Below are 17,083 nucleotides of genomic sequence, written 5' to 3'. Positions count from 1 at the left end.
CCTGAAGCGTAGGAGATAAGCTTAAAGCCGTGAATCCCTTTCATGCATATCTGGATCTGGATCCTACAGAACAAGTATATAGGATGAGTAGTATATGGTGTAAATATAATTCTCGATGAAAATTCAAGTATTTTAAAATGTTTATAAATATGTATTTCTCCTCTTGTCAATTTTGATTTCCCCAAGCAGATGAATCCTTACGTTTAAACACTATGCCCGACTAGTCATAGCCCCCAAGCACTGGGAGTCGGCCTAGGCACTTCCCAGACATGCATATGAGTGACATGAGTTCGTCATTAATGGAACAAAGTTTCACGAATCGGAGTTTACTACTCGGGTACTTTTGCAATTGTTAAGAGCAGAAAATAAATTTATCTTATCTCTGTGCTTTTGATTTATTCCGAATAATACTTAGCACCTTGCGTTAGTCGGTCCATCCAACGAGCCCCCGGTTGCTAGGAATCGGCCCAAAGGCAACTATCCATCGACAAACCAAACGGAAAGCATAGGAAGATAGAACTCCATAACTCGATAGACACTTTTGTACTCAGATTATTTCGCAAGCAATCAAGATAGGTATTATGAAAAATGTTGAAAAAATATGACATAACATCTATAGCCCCCGACTCACTAGTCAATGGCGAGCCAATTGATGTAGTGAGTTAGAGGAGAAGGAAAATATCATATAAAGAAGAAAATTAATGATGACTTAGCTTTGTAATATTCCCCTTGATGATGGCAGAGGTGACCAATGTGGGAACAAAGTCGTCCATCAATGGCGACGAAAACACCAGTCGGCGCCAGTGGAACCAAGCCGGTGGTGTAGATGATGAGGCCCATCAACGGCGGCGGAGTCCGCCAACCGTATAGGTGAAAACACCAGTCAGCGGCGGCAGAGGCAAGCCGACAGTGAAAGCGAAGGTGCCCATCAACGGTAGTGTGACTAACCAACCATATAGGCGAGAACATCAGTCGGCGGCGACGGAGGCAAGCCGGTGGTGAAAAAGTAGATGCCCATCAACGGCGGTGTAACCAACTAACCGTATAGGCGAGAACACCAGTCGGTGGCGACGAAGGCAGGCCGGCGGTGAAGTCGTATACGCCCAACAACGGCGGCATAATAGGCCAGCCGTGGAAGCGGAGACACCAGTCGGCGGCGACGAAGGCAAGCCGGTCGGTAAAGTCGTAGACGTCCTACAACGGCGGCATAATAGGCCAGCCATGTAGGCGGAGACACCAGTCGGCGGCGACGGAGGCAAGCTGGTCGGTGAAGTCGTAGACGTCCTACAACGGATGAGCACGAGGCCTAAAAGTGGATGGATGCGGAGACAAAGGATTTAGACACGTTCAGGCCCTCTCGATGAGAGGTAATACCCTACTCCTATTTGGGGATTTGAATCCGCCGGATGTGTATTGATCTGACGATCAGGTTGTGTTTCATGCCCCCTAGAGGGCCTCCTGCCCACCTTATATAAGATGGGGGGCAGGATTACAAGATACAAACCTTAACCAATACGGTATCGGTTTCCTAAATCTACTTTACAATATTATCAAACCAGGACTTTAGGCCGTTCCATAATATACAAGGAAACGTAATACCCAAGTCATGATCCGTTACATATTTCATAGATATAAGTTATCCCCTATATCAGTCGAATAACCACGCCGTGTGGGTATGGGGTACCCATAATCTCCACAAGAACACTAAACTAACTTGAAAGAATATGAGAGAGCTCTTGCTTGAGGTGTGTGTTGAAGTGAAGAGAGTGAGCTCCTTTTATAGCAGGTATGACGGTTGTAACTACTGCGAAATGTCTGAAGTACCCCACAACCGCCATCAGGAGAAGATCTGGAGCGTCCCTGCCAAACCCCACATCCAATGGTGGAGAGGAGGCTTCGGCCGAACCAGGGGCCGGCCCAACCAGCCCACAATTTGGCTGGTGGCCTCCTAGACTTCTCTTCTCCGCAGACTTGTGAATTTTGGCCCAATTGGTTGTGTTATTTCTGAGTTCTTGGCCCATTCATACATAAGTTTGATTCTCGACATCGTCCGATTGATTTATCGTTTGATTTGATGTCGATTCTCCTTCACTTTATACTTATTCTCTGCAAAAGGTTAGTAAACCAAAGACTAGTGGAATATTATTATTCTAACATGTATATGTATTGCAAGCATAACTAGTTCTCCTCTATTTTGGTAATATTGACGGTCGAAACTGATCGCTAACGACCATCAACAAAACCCCCTAAGCTTGAACCTTTGCTCGTCCCGAGTGAAGGACGAAAGGAAACAAAAACTTGGTTGTTGATCAGGAGTTGCTATTATGCTGTATATCTCAAAGGTACAGGTGCAAGGTATATGTACTCTCTCTCAGATTAAATAATCTTTGGCACGGTGGCTTACCCTTACCCCTGATTCCCACGAGACATTGCTTCTCTTTGCCTTGGGCGGTTGAAAGACAGAACAACAATTAGAGCACCAATCACCCAATCTTTATTCAACTTTTATTCCGGAAGTTTTCAAATGATTTTGCAAAAGAAAGCCGAGTTCCTCAAATGATTCACTCAGTCTCTCTAAGTGTATCAATATAAATTCCTCACATTTTTGCCTTTTTGATTCCTACTCTAAGGTTTGATATGTGGAGCTCGGTAGATATTAAACATGGCATACTTGCATTCACATTTATTACTAAGTCAAAAACTTAGACTAAAGCAGATGACTAAACATACTCAAGATCAAGATCGTGCAAAGTGTGTGTGATATATGGTGGTAATGGTATATGAGGAAATAAACAAAAATGCTCCTCCTTTATGCTTACTTTCTTCTCCCAAAAATCCTTCTTTTATTGATTAGGAGAGGGCATAGCTACATTTTTTTTTCAATATCATTCTCATGCTTCACAGAGAATAACTTTATTTTTATTTTTTTTAATGACCATGCCTTTCCCTCCTCTTTTTTTTCGAAAGGATTTTCTTTTCAGGAGAAGAAAGTACATGAAAGAATGGATAATTTATTTTGGTGGTAATATGGAAATGGAATGGAATGGATAATTGCTAGGTCCTAGTGTAGGAGTTTAGCATGTGCATATATGTGGGTGTATGATCTTGATCATAGAACATGAGAAGTACTCCCTCCGTTTCACAATGTAAGTCATTCTAGCATTTCCACATTCATAGTGATGTTAATTTATCATTTTGAAAAACAAAACATCCGAAATTCAACTCAAACTAGGACTAGGATCATAGCAACTCTTATTTACTATCTCATATCTTGCAACAATTTAGACTCAGATTAGCAAGTGCAGCTCATTTACCTCAGGTTCCCAGATAATTGTTGGCTACTTATATTTAACCTTTGAGAGAGCACTTACCTACGAACCCATATTTAAGAGATATAAAACAGAGCAACTATTCATCATTTCAACAAAGAGAACTAGTTTATCTTACCTAGCATGACTCAAACCTAACCTATCTTTTTGGTATTTTCTATTTTGCAAAATAGAAAATACCAAAAAGTTACCTCAACGGAAAGCAAAAAAAGATGCAATTGGAAAGCAAATATACAATTGGAAAGGGAAATATGCAATGCAATACAAGTTACCTCAGCGGGGGGAGAGATGTCCCCCCCCCCCCCCCCCGAAGCTTGTCTTTCACTCAGGGTCCTTGATAAGGATTGAACCCCTGAAAGCAAAAGTACGCTTGTAGGTCGTCGTGCTGTTGCTGCATCATGTTGTTGATGTTGGCGAACTGAGCATTAGCAGTCTGTTGCCATTCTTGCGTCTGGGCTATGTGTTCCGTGAGGTTATATTGGATCTCCCCCGTCTGCACATCAAGGGTGTCTATTCTCCTGGTGATTTCACCCAAGTCCAAACGAAAGGAACTTGAGCGCCATTCACCTGGAGATGTATCACGTCCTGATTTTTCGCTTTCCATTCTTCTCGCCTATTTGCGAAAATTCACATTTGGTTTATTCGTCTAAAATAGCTTAATAAAAATTTCGTTAAATCAAAAGGTTTGAAAGTGATTAATTAATTAATTACGTTGTTCGCTTTGTGATTCTTAATTGGAGTTAGTTGGATTTAATTTGTAGTTCGGAAGTGGAGCTCAATCCCTAATTCAAATTCCATCCAAATCCAATATTCCTTCCCAAAAACTCCAAATACTTTATATTTGGAATTTTCCAGAGAAGTCCCTGTCTTTTTCCCTTTTTCCTTCCTCTCTTTTTCTCTATTTTGCCCTTTTGCAGTTTAGCCCTTATTCTTCTTTCCTTTTCTTTTTCCCCCCACCTTCTTCTACCTCCAGCTCTCTCTCCTTCTTGAGCTGCAGGCCCGGGGAGGCCAAGCCCCGAGCCCACGTGCTGCCCTCGGCCCGGCATCCTCCTCTCTATGTCCCCGGCCCAAGCTGCCGCCGACCGAGCCCGCGCCGCAAGCCCACACGGCCGCCGCAAAATCCCGCAAGCCGCGCCGCCAAATTTGGAGCCGCCGCCTTTCCAAAGCTTGCGTCGTGCGCCCTAACCCTAGCTACTCCCTCCTCTATAAATACCGCCGGCCACCGCCCCTTTTTCCCCCTTTTTCCAAAGCCGCTGCCACCGCCGCCGTTGCTCCGTGCCGCCGCCAGGAGCCGCGCCGTCGTCGTCACCGTCTTCCTACCGCACCGCAGCCGCTGGTAAAGCCCTGAGGCCAAGCCTCTTTTCCTTCCGCGCCGTTTTCCTCTCTCCTCCTCAACTCCGGCGTCCGCCGCTCGTCGTCGATGGGTCATCTCCACGTCGTCCCGAAGCTCGGTGCTGCGCCACCGGATTCGCCTCCGCCTCCTCTTGCCGACGCCGCTGCTCGTCCCTGCAGCCGCACGCCGTCGCCGGAGAACGCCGCCGATGCCGCTGTGCCGGAGTCGCCATGCCGCCATGGCCGGGCACGCCCAGGCCTGTGGTGGAGCAGCTGCTCCTTGTCCTCTTCCCTGTGACACTGACGTGTGGGACCTGCCATCCAAAAACTCCAAATAATCACAGCCGTCCAAATCCCTAGATCAAATCCCAACCGTTGGATCTACATAATCCCTAACCTATGCCACCTCAGCCCTAGATCCATCCATGTCAGTGCCACCTCATCGCCTTGTGTCGCCACGTGTCGTTCCACGTCATCGAGTCCATATACACCGAGTCCACCCATACACTCTATGCCACTGACAGTGGGCCCACATATATTTTCCTATCCAAAATTAATTCAATTTCTGAAATTAAATATCCAGAGAATATTCTCGGAATATTCCTTTTTCTTTTATCCTCGGATTTTCCCTGAATTCAAACTTCCGGAGGCCATAACTTTTCCGTTTGAACTCCGATTCGACCCATTTTTCTTCCTAAATTCTTCTAAAATCGAACTCTACCTCCTGGTTTAATTGGTTATTTCATTTGATGTTATTTAGTTAGTTTTTCTTTGTGTTTATTTGTTTTTCGTTTGCAATCGTGTAGACGTTGGAGCAGAAGAGCAGTTTGCTTCAGAAGACGTTGTGCAAGGGCAGTACTGGGATCAAGGCAAGTGCACTCTTTGAACATATTGAACCCATTTGTGAAATGTTTTGTTTTGAATACATGCATTGTTTTGTTTATAAACTATCGATGGGTAGCGTGACCTAATTGTTATTATTATCCTACCTTTGATAATTATTGATTGCCATGATACCATGTCACCCTAGTCTTTGTGAGTTGAAAATTGGGCTCAACTCAAGGTAGAGTAGTTATGCTTAGCCCCGCTCATGGTTGTTTTACAAGCAAAATATAATTTTGAATAATCATATACTTATAATCACTTTTATATAAACTGTGTGGATGTGTGCTATCTTTTCGGTAGCATGTGTTGCACCGTGTAAAACAACGGGCGGATAAAACATTTTTGACCGGGGTGATGGGTGGTTCTGTGTGAACCTGGTTAGGTGGTAATGTATCTGTGTGATCATTGCCGGGTATGGTCTCTGTGTGAGCCTACTGTTGAGCTGTGTGCTATTGTAGTTTGGCAAGTTGCCTTGGTCAATTAAGGACTTCACTTCATAAGTCATGGATCTGAACCTAACGTGCAACCACATGTCTCATGGGAAGAACCTGGCCTAGTAGGATTCCGAGTCTTGGCACTGTCGGCCCAGGTGGCTAGATGATAGGAGTTTAGGTTCGCCATGGGGACTTTCTTGTCAGTGTGAGGGAAAGGTGTCTCATGGGGGAAGGCAGTGCAACCTGAAGTGTGACACTTGCGCATGGTCGTTAAAAGGACGATGTATCTTGTGGGTCAAGTTGTACAACCTCTGCAAAGTGTTAATTAATCTATTCGAATAACCGCGTCCACGGTCATGGACATGCTCGGTGATATCTCATGAGGGGTAAATTGTGAAAACTGGGAATGAACTGTGTGCAGGTTAATGAATATAGCTATGTGGTCCTGTGTGGACGAATCCTGTGTGGATGGATAGTTGGCAATACCCGTTATTTATAACTATTGTTTTAAACCTATTTATAAATTGTTTATAACTGCAAATTGTTGTGTTATGCAAAATAGCCATTGCCTTTATTGTCAGCTTTGCATATGCATATTTCTGTGTGCTTGCTGAGTATTCCATGTACTCACCTTGCAATTCCCCCAATTCCAGAAGAAAGGTTCCCGCTGTTTCCTGAGGAGTTTGCTGCTGAAGACGAGGAATAGGTCGTGAGTCCCAGTTGACTGCCTGTGGCAAGTTGAATGGAGCTACTACGCATTTATCATATTTCCGCTGCTACTTTAATATTTTCCTTAGGCCCTTCGTGGCAGAATAAATGTAAACTTTAGCCATAAGGCTTATCATAGTCATTATTAATATTAAATATTAGGTTTCCTTCGTGATGTTGGCTGTGATATTATCTTTGTGTCTGTGTGTGCTAGCTTGATCATGGACTAGCACTTATACACAGGAGGTCCTATGTTGGGTCCCCACAAGATGTAAGCATACCACTTGATCTGAGGGGTTGGTTATCCCCCCATTGTATGTCATGAGGCGCACGCCACCGGTCCTCACTGGCACTTGCCCAGCTTGAGACTCCGATGCTGTGGCGTGAAGCTTGGGTCCATCCGAGTGCATCCCCAGTTGGTTCCCAACCTGCCTCACACATCTGCACGGGTGTTGAGGATGATGAACCTTCTCGTTCATTCCTTGCCATGTTGCGTGTCTCCATGTATGCTCCACCTGCACGAGATTCTTCTATGGTCTGCAGGGGAATGGTTAGTTCATGGAAGTTGTACAAATGATACCCGCATTTGGCAACGAGATTTCATTTGTATAACCGTGGAAAAAGTATATCAAAGATTCATATACTCCATGTTTAAGAATGTGCCCTTGCACTAGATAATTCTCATCAATACAGGGACGAGCGGCTGAGATGAAAGCAATTTGGTCACTCACAACCCCTAGCCCTTTTGCTATCCAGGTAATCAGAGAAGTGCACTCAACAGGAGCATAAAATCTTATACTCTCTAACCATTGTCTTATCATACATTTCACAGGAGAAACTTTATTGTTTCTAACCATGGCAAACATGATAATCAATTCATCCCCCCTAATGGGTCTAAGATCACCTCTAGGAAACAAAGTCATAGCAATCCATTTGTGCATAAGCCTAAGCGTAGGATTATGGATATCATTTGTTCTAGGTTTCTTGCAAATTGGAGCACCAGAAATATCTTCCCGAAACCTATTTTTCTCGAACCCAGGAATTCATTTCTAGAGATCGATTTTACAGGAATCGTGAAAGCCAAGAAGTGTACTTAATCCTTTCCATGTAAGTGTGTATTCCTTATGGAAAAAGCGAAAGAAAATTCCATCTTCTATTTATTTCAAAGTACACAGGAATTGCAAAGTAAGCAAACGAGAACCAGACTCATCTACCACAGCAAATCTCTGCTAACCAATAGCTTTCCAAATAGCACGAAAATCAGCATCCATACCTATCTTTTTTAGCAGCTCCGGAGTACTCTCGCGTGTGAGCATACTCCCGGTCTCTCAGCATGTAGTAGGCTTGTCTTTCCCGATCACCAACAAGGTCGAGATCGGCGTCGTTCGGGAGACGTCACGGAGCGTCGGCATCCTCCATTGAGACATCAGCTGATGAACGAGTGCTAGACTCGTCATGATGACTTGACGAAGAGCCGAACCCCTTGAACAGACGAGACAATCGCCTCCTCATTCTGCACAATGGAGCAAGAACGGACTAACTCGGCGGGGTTAGAATAGCAAGAGTTTCACCCGCCGGTTAGTTTCACCAAAGCAACTTGTATATATGCAACTAAGTATTTGAATTTGAAGGAAACTATCAAAGCTTGAATGAATTTGAGAGCAAACTTTGGAGAGTGAATGAAAATGTGTTGAAATGTGGTGGAGTTCCCTCTCCCGGCCGGTTGGCTTAAGTAGTGCACCCACAACGGTCAAAACTGACCTGTGGGGCCCACTAGCCGTTACCCTGCCAAAAGTGGCAGGTGGCCATTGACTGGCCGGTTCGGCCAAACCAGGCGACCCCCATCGTGTGGTTGAGGCCGATAGCCCCTAAGCTCGAGCCTCTCGGATCTGGCGTCGGTGCCACCGGTGTCGCCATTAAATTCGGCTGAGGGGTCAAGGCCATGGTCAGAGGTGGCGAGGGGTCAAGACCTCCGTCGCCATCGCGTTGCCGAGGAGAGGCGGGCCATCACCGTCGCATCGCTCGCCAGCTCCGTAAGGTTGGAAGAGAGTGGATGGAATATTCGAGAGTGAGAGGCTAGGAGGAAGGGACTGAGTGTTCGACAGATACATAGGCTGAGAGGACAAGATGAAGTTGGGACTGAGGAAGACTAAAGAGTGGAGTGTTCGGCTTGGCTCTATTCCTAAAAGTGACTTTTTTTAACACTTTTATCCTACATGAAAGTGCCAGTTTATTAGAAAAACTAGCATTTATATTAGTGTCGGTTTTTTTAATAAACCAACACCTATAAGGTATTATAAGTGTCGGTTTTTTTATTTTTGAACCCATATGAGGGGTTGAAAAAGCATAGAAAGCCTTATATGCGCCGGTTTTGGATGAACCTACACATATAAGGGCGTCCCCTATTAGGGATTTTGTAATAGTGTTTAATCTTTTTTGGCTTTGCAACGGTCTCAAATACATATATAATATAGCATGGCATAACGTGAAAACACAGTAAACATGTGCAGTGTTCTGTAAATGTATTTATGAATACAACAATAGTTACTTCAAAAACCTCCAAATGATGTCAATCAACTATAATACTATAAATTGGACAATCTAAATTGCAAAGCATATGCAATGAATTTAAAGACTAATAATAGACTTCCTTTGGGGAGCGAATTATAGAGAGCTTGCAATTATAAAATAATCAGAATGTATGGCAAACATCAAAATCATTCGCAGATATCTACTCCTAAGATGGCAGCACACCAAAATCATTCGCAGATATCTACACCTAAGATGGCAGCCAAACAAGTAATCACATTCTTCGGAGCAGTCTTGTCATTATACACTCATGCCAGACAACCAAATCTGTGAAAATCAAGAGCGCATAGCTATGCTATACTAAAATCGAGGAAAAATCTTAGTACTGTTGACCATAGGCACATGACGAGAAAGAATAGAGTAAATTATATCTATTTTTACAGGGATGTTTACAACTTCCATGCGCAAGAATATACTGCATAAAAAATGGAGGAAAAGATATCCAAAAGGCATGCACAGTTGATGATGTTTGCAAGCCAATATCTATCATGAATATCACTGACACTGGTAAAAATAAATAACTTCAGCCATTTGAAAATATATGCAGTTACTTTCTTATTTTTAATGTAAGCACTCCCGTGCCAAAAGAAAAGGTTCCAAGTTGTAATCAAAATAGTAAAACTGATGATCAGATAAAACTTTATAAATCACCACCTAAAGATTTGAATTTATTTAAGTAACACCATGTATGTAGGATTGAAATAGTTGTAAACACATAAGCATTTGTAAACGTTGAATAGCATCATTAAAATTCAATTTAACTTTGCCTCAACTCAAGTGCAATTGCAGTATGGCATGCAAACATCACCGAAAATTGCCATGCAAATATCACCGAAAACTGATCTAATACTAACATCTGTTGAGTTTTAATTTGATTTAGGTCATATCAAATATATTTGAGGTATGAATATCATTGGCCATAAAAAAAACAATCTGAAGACCATCAACAATTCTATCTGATCCCTACAGAAATCTTACGAACATTTGTCTGAAATTTTTGTGTGCCTGAATCTTCCACTGTTACAGAGTTGCAGCCATTTCAACAAGCACACGGATGGCTACAATGGGTTCTACGTACTCTCTCAAGGATAATACAATGATATGAATAGAGACTACAATGGGTTCTAAGTACTTACCTTGGAGTTGGACCCCTTGCATCCTTTGCCCTCAAGTCCAATACCTCATCGAATGCCAGCAAGCACAACAGGATGCTTGTCGATCACTCGATCTGATTCTCTGTCACTGATCTTACTCTCAGCTTTGATTTAGAGCTTCTTCATCCTGTCCAAGAAGCTCTTCCCCTCCAGCTTGGAGGAGAAGAAGAGCTTCATAAACTCATCATGGCCTATGCTCCTGTAAACAGCTTCATGTTCATGCGCCACCATCTCCTTCAGAGGACCAATGACAGCATGGACACTTGGAGAATGGAAGGCTGCTATAGACAGCCGCTCTTTCTTCATGTCGACAACAGCTCGGTGCTCAGCACTTTTGTACCTCCCGTTTGTGAATATCTGTGCATGGATGCATGGGAAATCCATCAGCAACAGCAGACAGTGTAGTTTTAGTTTCAGTTTAGATCAAACAACTAGCAGGCAGCGTTGAGTAAAGAAATGTATATTATGCTACTACCTGAAGAATGTCTCCCACGTTGACAATGAAAGCGCCTTCCAAAGGCCTAACAGGAAACCAGGTCTCGTTTCTCTTGATCTGCAGGCCATCCACCTCATTCACTTGGAGGACAAGGGTCAATAGATCAGAGTCAGAGTGAGGAGAGAAGCCGATGACTTTGTCCGCCTGAACACACGGAGGGTAGTAGTTCATCCTCACCGCCTGGATCCCATCAGTGCCACATTTGTTCGCAATCACCTCTGGATCCACTCCCAAGTTGTTCGCCACTGTAACCAAGAGGAAATCCACTATGCTCTTCACAGCAGCAGAGTATTTGTCCAGTGCCGATCTAAATTAATCACACTCAGGTTTGCAGTTCATGTTGCAAAATAAACATCACCATCAGATCAAATCGGACTATGTACTTACCTGAATTTAGCAAGTTGGTTAGGCCAGAATCTGAAATTCCTGTTCTGCACTGGCAGCGTATTGAGGAAGAGAATGTCAGCCCAGTCGAGCTTCTGATCTTCCGAGACAACAAACAGCTGGCCATAACCATCAAGCTGCCCTCGCTCCTGAGCAAACTGCTTCTTGGTTTCCGCTGGCAGCTCAAAGAATCCCCGGGCGTTGGCCTTCATCCCATCAACCACATCTTCTGGGACGCTGTGATTTATTAGCTGCAAGCAAAAGAAGGCAACCAGTTCAATCATCAGTTGGCAGCATCAGATTAGCAGAATGTGTATTCAGAAGAAGTACAACTCCTAATTAACCTGGAAAAAGCCCCAGTCCTGGCAGGCCCTGTCAAGACGTGCCATCTCCTCGTCATGGCCGAGTTGCAGCCTCTGGAAGTCAATGACAGGGATCTCTGTCTCTCCATCAGTAGCAACTGCCTCATCTCTCGGGCGGATGTACCTGGGTGGCACATGGGCACCACCTTCAGCCGCCACCATTGACTGAACACTCGGCACAGGGAGAGACTCCATCTCCTTTCCTTCAATCTGAGATGCTGGCTTGGATCCTTGCTCTCTGAAGATAAGTGGGTGGTAACATGGTGTCCGTCAAATAATTTAGTAATGTACTTTAGTTTTGAAAAGATTATACATAGTCAGGACTGATCAGCGGTGTTTAATTCTGCACCTATGCTAATTTCTGCATGGTACATATGTTCCTATCTTCTCTGTGTTGTTACAGATGAAACACATGACAGATCATGAGTCATCCATGTTTCTTCAGTGATTGGGAATGTAGGGTCTGTTTGGATTATAGCCCAAACAAACCATACCAGAAAACTTGGCAATAGCAAGGGAATTGGCATGCATTTCTATTGTTGCCAAAAAATAGTACATCATCTATAACATTCCACAAATTTTGGCCACAAACCAAACACCCACACTTCGCCAACTTTTTAGGATTGCCAAAATTTTAGCTTCCCAAATTTTATGGTAAGGTTCAAAATGGCAACAATCCAAACAAACCCGGAAGAGTGAAAGCAGCATTTTTCTTTGGAACCAGGAGCTAGCTGCATCGTACCAACTTGTAGATACAAGGTACACTTTTCAATTACCCAGCTTTTAAAATACAAACAAGTCCACGAGGTTTTACTGGTTACCAAAGACAAAAAAGACAGGGAAAACAGATGCCAAACAATGCTGCCCCTTATAACAGCAACACAAACTGTAACCAAAGTACCAAAACTGAGACACGAATAGAAGCACCATCAAACACAAAGGTTTCTCCACGGTGCCACAGGGCTCAGGACAAAAGTTCAGGTACGGAGATGCCAATAGCGTGAATCCCATGTAGACAGCGGGACACCATTCTTTCGCATCCCCCCTAATGCAACAATTTTGATATCTGTGAAACTGGCACTTGTAATATATTGCTGTTTGGTGGATTTTGGATTTCCACCCAAATTTGTAGCTACCGATGACGACTTAATGTGCTTCCAAACTAATTCCATTTCGTACTGATGACAACAATTTTTAGCTGACGTCACAACAGGTTTCTGAATCAGCTCCACAGATGGAAATTCGAAGCGGTTTAACTGAAAAACTAGGACATGTTCAACAGAGATTTTCCCAAGTATGAAATTAGGGATTTTTTACCTTGATTTCAATCTCCTCCAACGGTGCCTAACAGGCTCACCGAGACAACGATCGACCGCCGTTGGCCTTCTGGCTAGCTCTCAGGAACAATGCGGCGCGCTCCCGCGCGCCCCCGCTAGGGTTAGCTACCTCACTGCTACGCTTGCCCTGTCACTTTCGTCTTCGCTCGTTGACCCGCTGGCGGCTGCGACCGAACTAGTGGGCATTCGGGCTTGACACATAAGACAGGCGCACAAAGGCCTGTACCCTAGTACTACTTGGTAAATTGAGCATCACCAACAGTCTACTAATCCATTCCCAATCCTTTTTTTTTATTTTGGCCCAAGATTATGTTCCAACAGTCTCGGCTGCGTTTGTTAGGGGAGAATGGAACTTACACACAAAAAATAGAATAGCCAATTAGCGCGTAATTAATTAAGTATTAGCTATTCTTTTTTAAAAATGGATCAATATGATTTTTATAAACAACTTTCATATAGAAACATTTTAAAAAAACACACCGTTTAACAGTTTAAAAAGCGTGCGCGCGGAAAACGAGAGGGAAGTGCTGGGAACTTGCTCTTGCAAACACAGCCTCTAGAGTTCCTAACCTTTTGGAGTTCCTATCTCCTTGATTCTCACTCTCATCTGAGGGCGTGGCCTCCCTCCCAAATCCCAATCCATCCCCCCATCCCAACTCCTGCCCCCATCCCCCTATCCCAACTCCTGCCCAGCGGTTCCTCACGAGAGATCTGCGTAGCATCGGGGCAGGGAGCGCGTGGACTGAGTTTTGGGTGCATGAGCAATTCTTTTCTAAAGGACAGGAGCATTTCTTTTTTGCATGGGGACGATGGGAAAACAAAAATTTCGGTAGGTAGTTTAACAGAAGGGCCCACTTTTAGTTTTTAAAATTAAATTTAGGCTTTCTCTTGGAGAGAGAAGTTTTTTTCACTTCCTATTATCAATTTGGAAAACCCAATAACAAAATTGTAGGGGTGGATTGTTCACATTCTATTAAAGCATCTCTAACAATCTCTCTAAATCCGACTCTCCAAATATCCATTTGGCTAATTTTCCATCTAATTTGGCAGGTCAAACTCGTTTACTCCAACAGCCTCTCCATTCTAAGTCTATGATAGTGGGACCCACATGTCAGCCTCTAAGACCCTTTCTTCTTCCTCATCTTTCTTCCCCATTTTCCCTAATCCCCTCTTTACCCTCTCCGTCGGACGAAGATGGTGACGACGGACAACATATGGCGTCGGCGACAACAGATTCACTCCTCGCCAGCCTCGTCCTCCTCGACAGTCATGCGCCGTCGAGCCTCCCTCGCTATTGCGCCCACCCCCCTCACCATTGTGCCACCTCCACTCCGATCATTACGCCGGCCGAGGTAGCCTCCTCCACTCCGCTCGTCTCCCATCTTGCCGACAGAGGCACTCGACCCGACGGCGACGAAGCCAAGGCATTCTTTCCCGGCGGTGGCAGCGAACATAGGCGGATGATGCAAGCGAGCGATGGCGGACAACAGTGAGGCTATGGTGGTGACGAAGCTGAGGCGTGCCTTCTTTCCCATGGCGGCGGCGAGCATGGGCGGAGGGAGGAAGGCGCGGTAGCGATAGGCGAAAGGAAGGGAGTGCACGGGTAGGAGGATGGTGCGGTCCATGCGGATGGTGGGGAGAGAGGGGAAAGAAATGGTAGGGCCCACAGATGGCCAGTGGCATGAGGGTAGCCAACGGCTGGTCAAATTTGGCCAGCTCGAGCCCATGTTTAGCTAATGCTATTTTTTTTTTGCATGTGGGATGGCCATTCTGTTGGAGTGCATTTTTGTTCAAAGTTGCTAAATTTAGCTTTGAGAGTGGGATAGAAAGGCTGTTGGAGATGCTCTTATTAAACATATGCTCTCTCCATCTCAAATTATGGGAATGATTAGGGTAGCTTCAGTTTCTGATAGAATCTTTAGCTTCCAAACAATTTAAATTTTTATTGGAATTCTGAGAATTTGTAATCATAGAATCTAGAAAATAAAATGAAAGTCGGAAGCTGACCAACAGATTTCTCATAATCTTAACCTCTCTTAAATAGGTAGCGTATATTTTATGACTGATGGAGTATAAATTACTTTGTAAGCTCCCTAAACTTTCATCACTTTGCACCGTAAGTTACTTTGGCAAATCGAAAATGTTCATTTGGCAGACATTATGTAAATCATGTCGACATGGTTTGCGCTTTGCGGTTGCCTAGGCAGACAGCACTAACATTTTGAGCTTGTAGGCGATAGAGTCGTGGTGTATGACAGCGTGTCTTTCATCATGATCAAAATCATTAAATCAAGTTCAAAATTCAAAATACAATTAATAGAATTAAATGAGGTCAGAGAGTTATAGTTAGAGCAAAACTAATAATACAGCCGACGTGTTGGCTATAAGGTTATTGGTAGCCTTCTCTTAGTCTACTCATATAATAGTTAGTTTTTTACCATTAATATAGGGTCTACTTGTCTCTCTCACAGAGTTTCTTGGTTCTTGTGTTCAAGCCGGCTATAAGTTTGCAGCCAGCTTCTCCTCTTTCTCTTCTTTTCTCTCCTCCACCTCAGCATTTAGTCGGCTTATAGCCTACTATTGTACTTGCTCTTAGAGAGAATCCATTGTGTCGTGTGTCACTAACTTTGTCCCTATTCTACAATATGCCACTGAACTTATCGAGTACTACAATATGCTACCACATTTTGCTGAACATAATATACTATCGTCGTTCGGTTAGCCTCTGTTAGTACTATAAAATTTTATCCTAATAACCAAAATATCCCTAAAGTGAAATTTTTCAAAATTTGACAAAAAAAATCCGAAATATCATATTGTAAACTAGAACAGAAGTTGTGCATCTCAAACTTTAGAAGTTTTACAATCTGATATGCGAAATCTTTTACAAAAATTTGGAAGATCTCATCCCAGGAGTATTTTGGTCGTTAGGACAAAATTATATAGTACTACTGAAGGCTAACGCAGACACTCACCCCTATGAACATACGCACGTAAACCCTACCCCTATAAACATCTTCGAAGACTGGGCCGGCAAATCCTTGAGATTGACGAAGTCACCATAGGCACGTGTCTCGTTGTTGACGAGTACGTCGCCTACCGCTGAAAGTATAATGCCGTTAAATCTTAAAAAATCGCTCCCATAAACTTTACTCTCATAACAAATAACAATTATTATTAATGACTAAACCAAGTCGCATAGAGCCTCTCCAGATTTGTTTGTTATTGAATGGTTTGTTCTGTCAAACCAAGGCCGGCTACCTATGCGGCTAACCGTGACCAAAACTAACAAGTTTCCTATATAGTATTTAATTAAGTAGAATAATCGGGGAAAATGGTATTCTCCTGCTTGTGGGCCCAACAGGGAAATGCGTGAACTATCAAGAAAGGTCACGACTCACGAGTCTAGTCTCTAGAGGGGTTTAGTACTTTTCAAATGAACAGAAGGCTACAAATTACAAAAATATATGACTGTAGTACAGAATACAATACAATATGACTGGCATAAACTTGGTGTTCCAGATAGATCAGGATGATTGTTTATCGGAAACGATCCAATCATTCATGATAATTGATTGGGCCACAGAAACATTTTGGACCATATATTTGCTGCATGCATCGAAGATTAGAAAGCATCCTACACTGATTGTAAGATATTTATCGTACGTATAGCACTGCTCAATACTCCATCTGTTATAAAATTATAAGACCTATATTTGTTTTGACACGATATTCAGTAACATACTTTGACCAGTATTTTATTTCATTCTTTGATCCCAACAAATATGAAATTAGCATCACAAAATATTGATATAGTGATATAACATGTATAATACTTAGTATAGATTTAGTTAGTATGATTATTAGTAAAAAGCTACCGAATTTGATTTTCCTTAAAAAGGGGGCGTCCTATAATTTGGGATGGAGGGAGTTTTTTTTAAGAATTACACAGTATAATGCATACACTCACAACGCACGCGTACTCACCCCTATGAACACACGCACGTAAACCCTATCCCTATGAGCATCTCTGAAGACTGGGCCGACAAATCCTTGAGAATGACGAAGTCACC

The 17,083-nt window shown here is 43.3% G+C and overlaps 1 protein-coding gene across 1 annotated transcript; it reads right to left on the bottom strand.

Moving 5' to 3' along the window:
* Positions 1 to 10,211: 10,211 nt before the first annotated feature.
* On the bottom strand, positions 10,212 to 12,043 carry LOC127757289 (protein SRG1-like). Its single transcript, XM_052282790.1, has 4 exons — positions 11,656 to 12,043; positions 11,315 to 11,562; positions 10,907 to 11,234; positions 10,212 to 10,788 (listed from the first exon to the last, which is right to left on the bottom strand). Exons 1-4 carry the CDS (start codon positions 11,866 to 11,868, stop codon positions 10,543 to 10,545), a joined length of 1,035 nt encoding a protein of 344 aa, XP_052138750.1. The 5' UTR covers positions 11,869 to 12,043; the 3' UTR covers positions 10,212 to 10,542.
* Between the last annotated feature and the right edge of the window lie 5,040 nt (positions 12,044 to 17,083).

Source organism: Oryza glaberrima, chromosome 1, assembly GCF_000147395.1.
Source record: "Oryza glaberrima chromosome 1, OglaRS2, whole genome shotgun sequence".
Taxonomy (NCBI): Eukaryota; Viridiplantae; Streptophyta; class Magnoliopsida; order Poales; family Poaceae; genus Oryza; species Oryza glaberrima.
Note: the sequence above shows the minus strand (reverse complement) of the source record. Positions and strands in the feature narration are given on the sequence as shown.

Bases quoted from the DNA above. Each gene is read 5' to 3' on its own strand.
- LOC127757289 (XM_052282790.1), bottom strand. From the start codon at position 11,868: ATGGAGTCTCTCCCTGTGCCGAGTGTTCAGTCAATGGTGGCGGCTGAA. The intron at 11,563-11,655 runs GTTAATTAGGAG...TTTTGCTTGCAG, and splicing joins AGGACTGGGGCTTTTTCCAG to CTAATAAATCACAGCGTCCC. The intron at 10,789-10,906 runs GTAGTAGCATAA...ATCCATGCACAG, and splicing joins ACGTGGGAGACATTCTTCAG to ATATTCACAAACGGGAGGTA.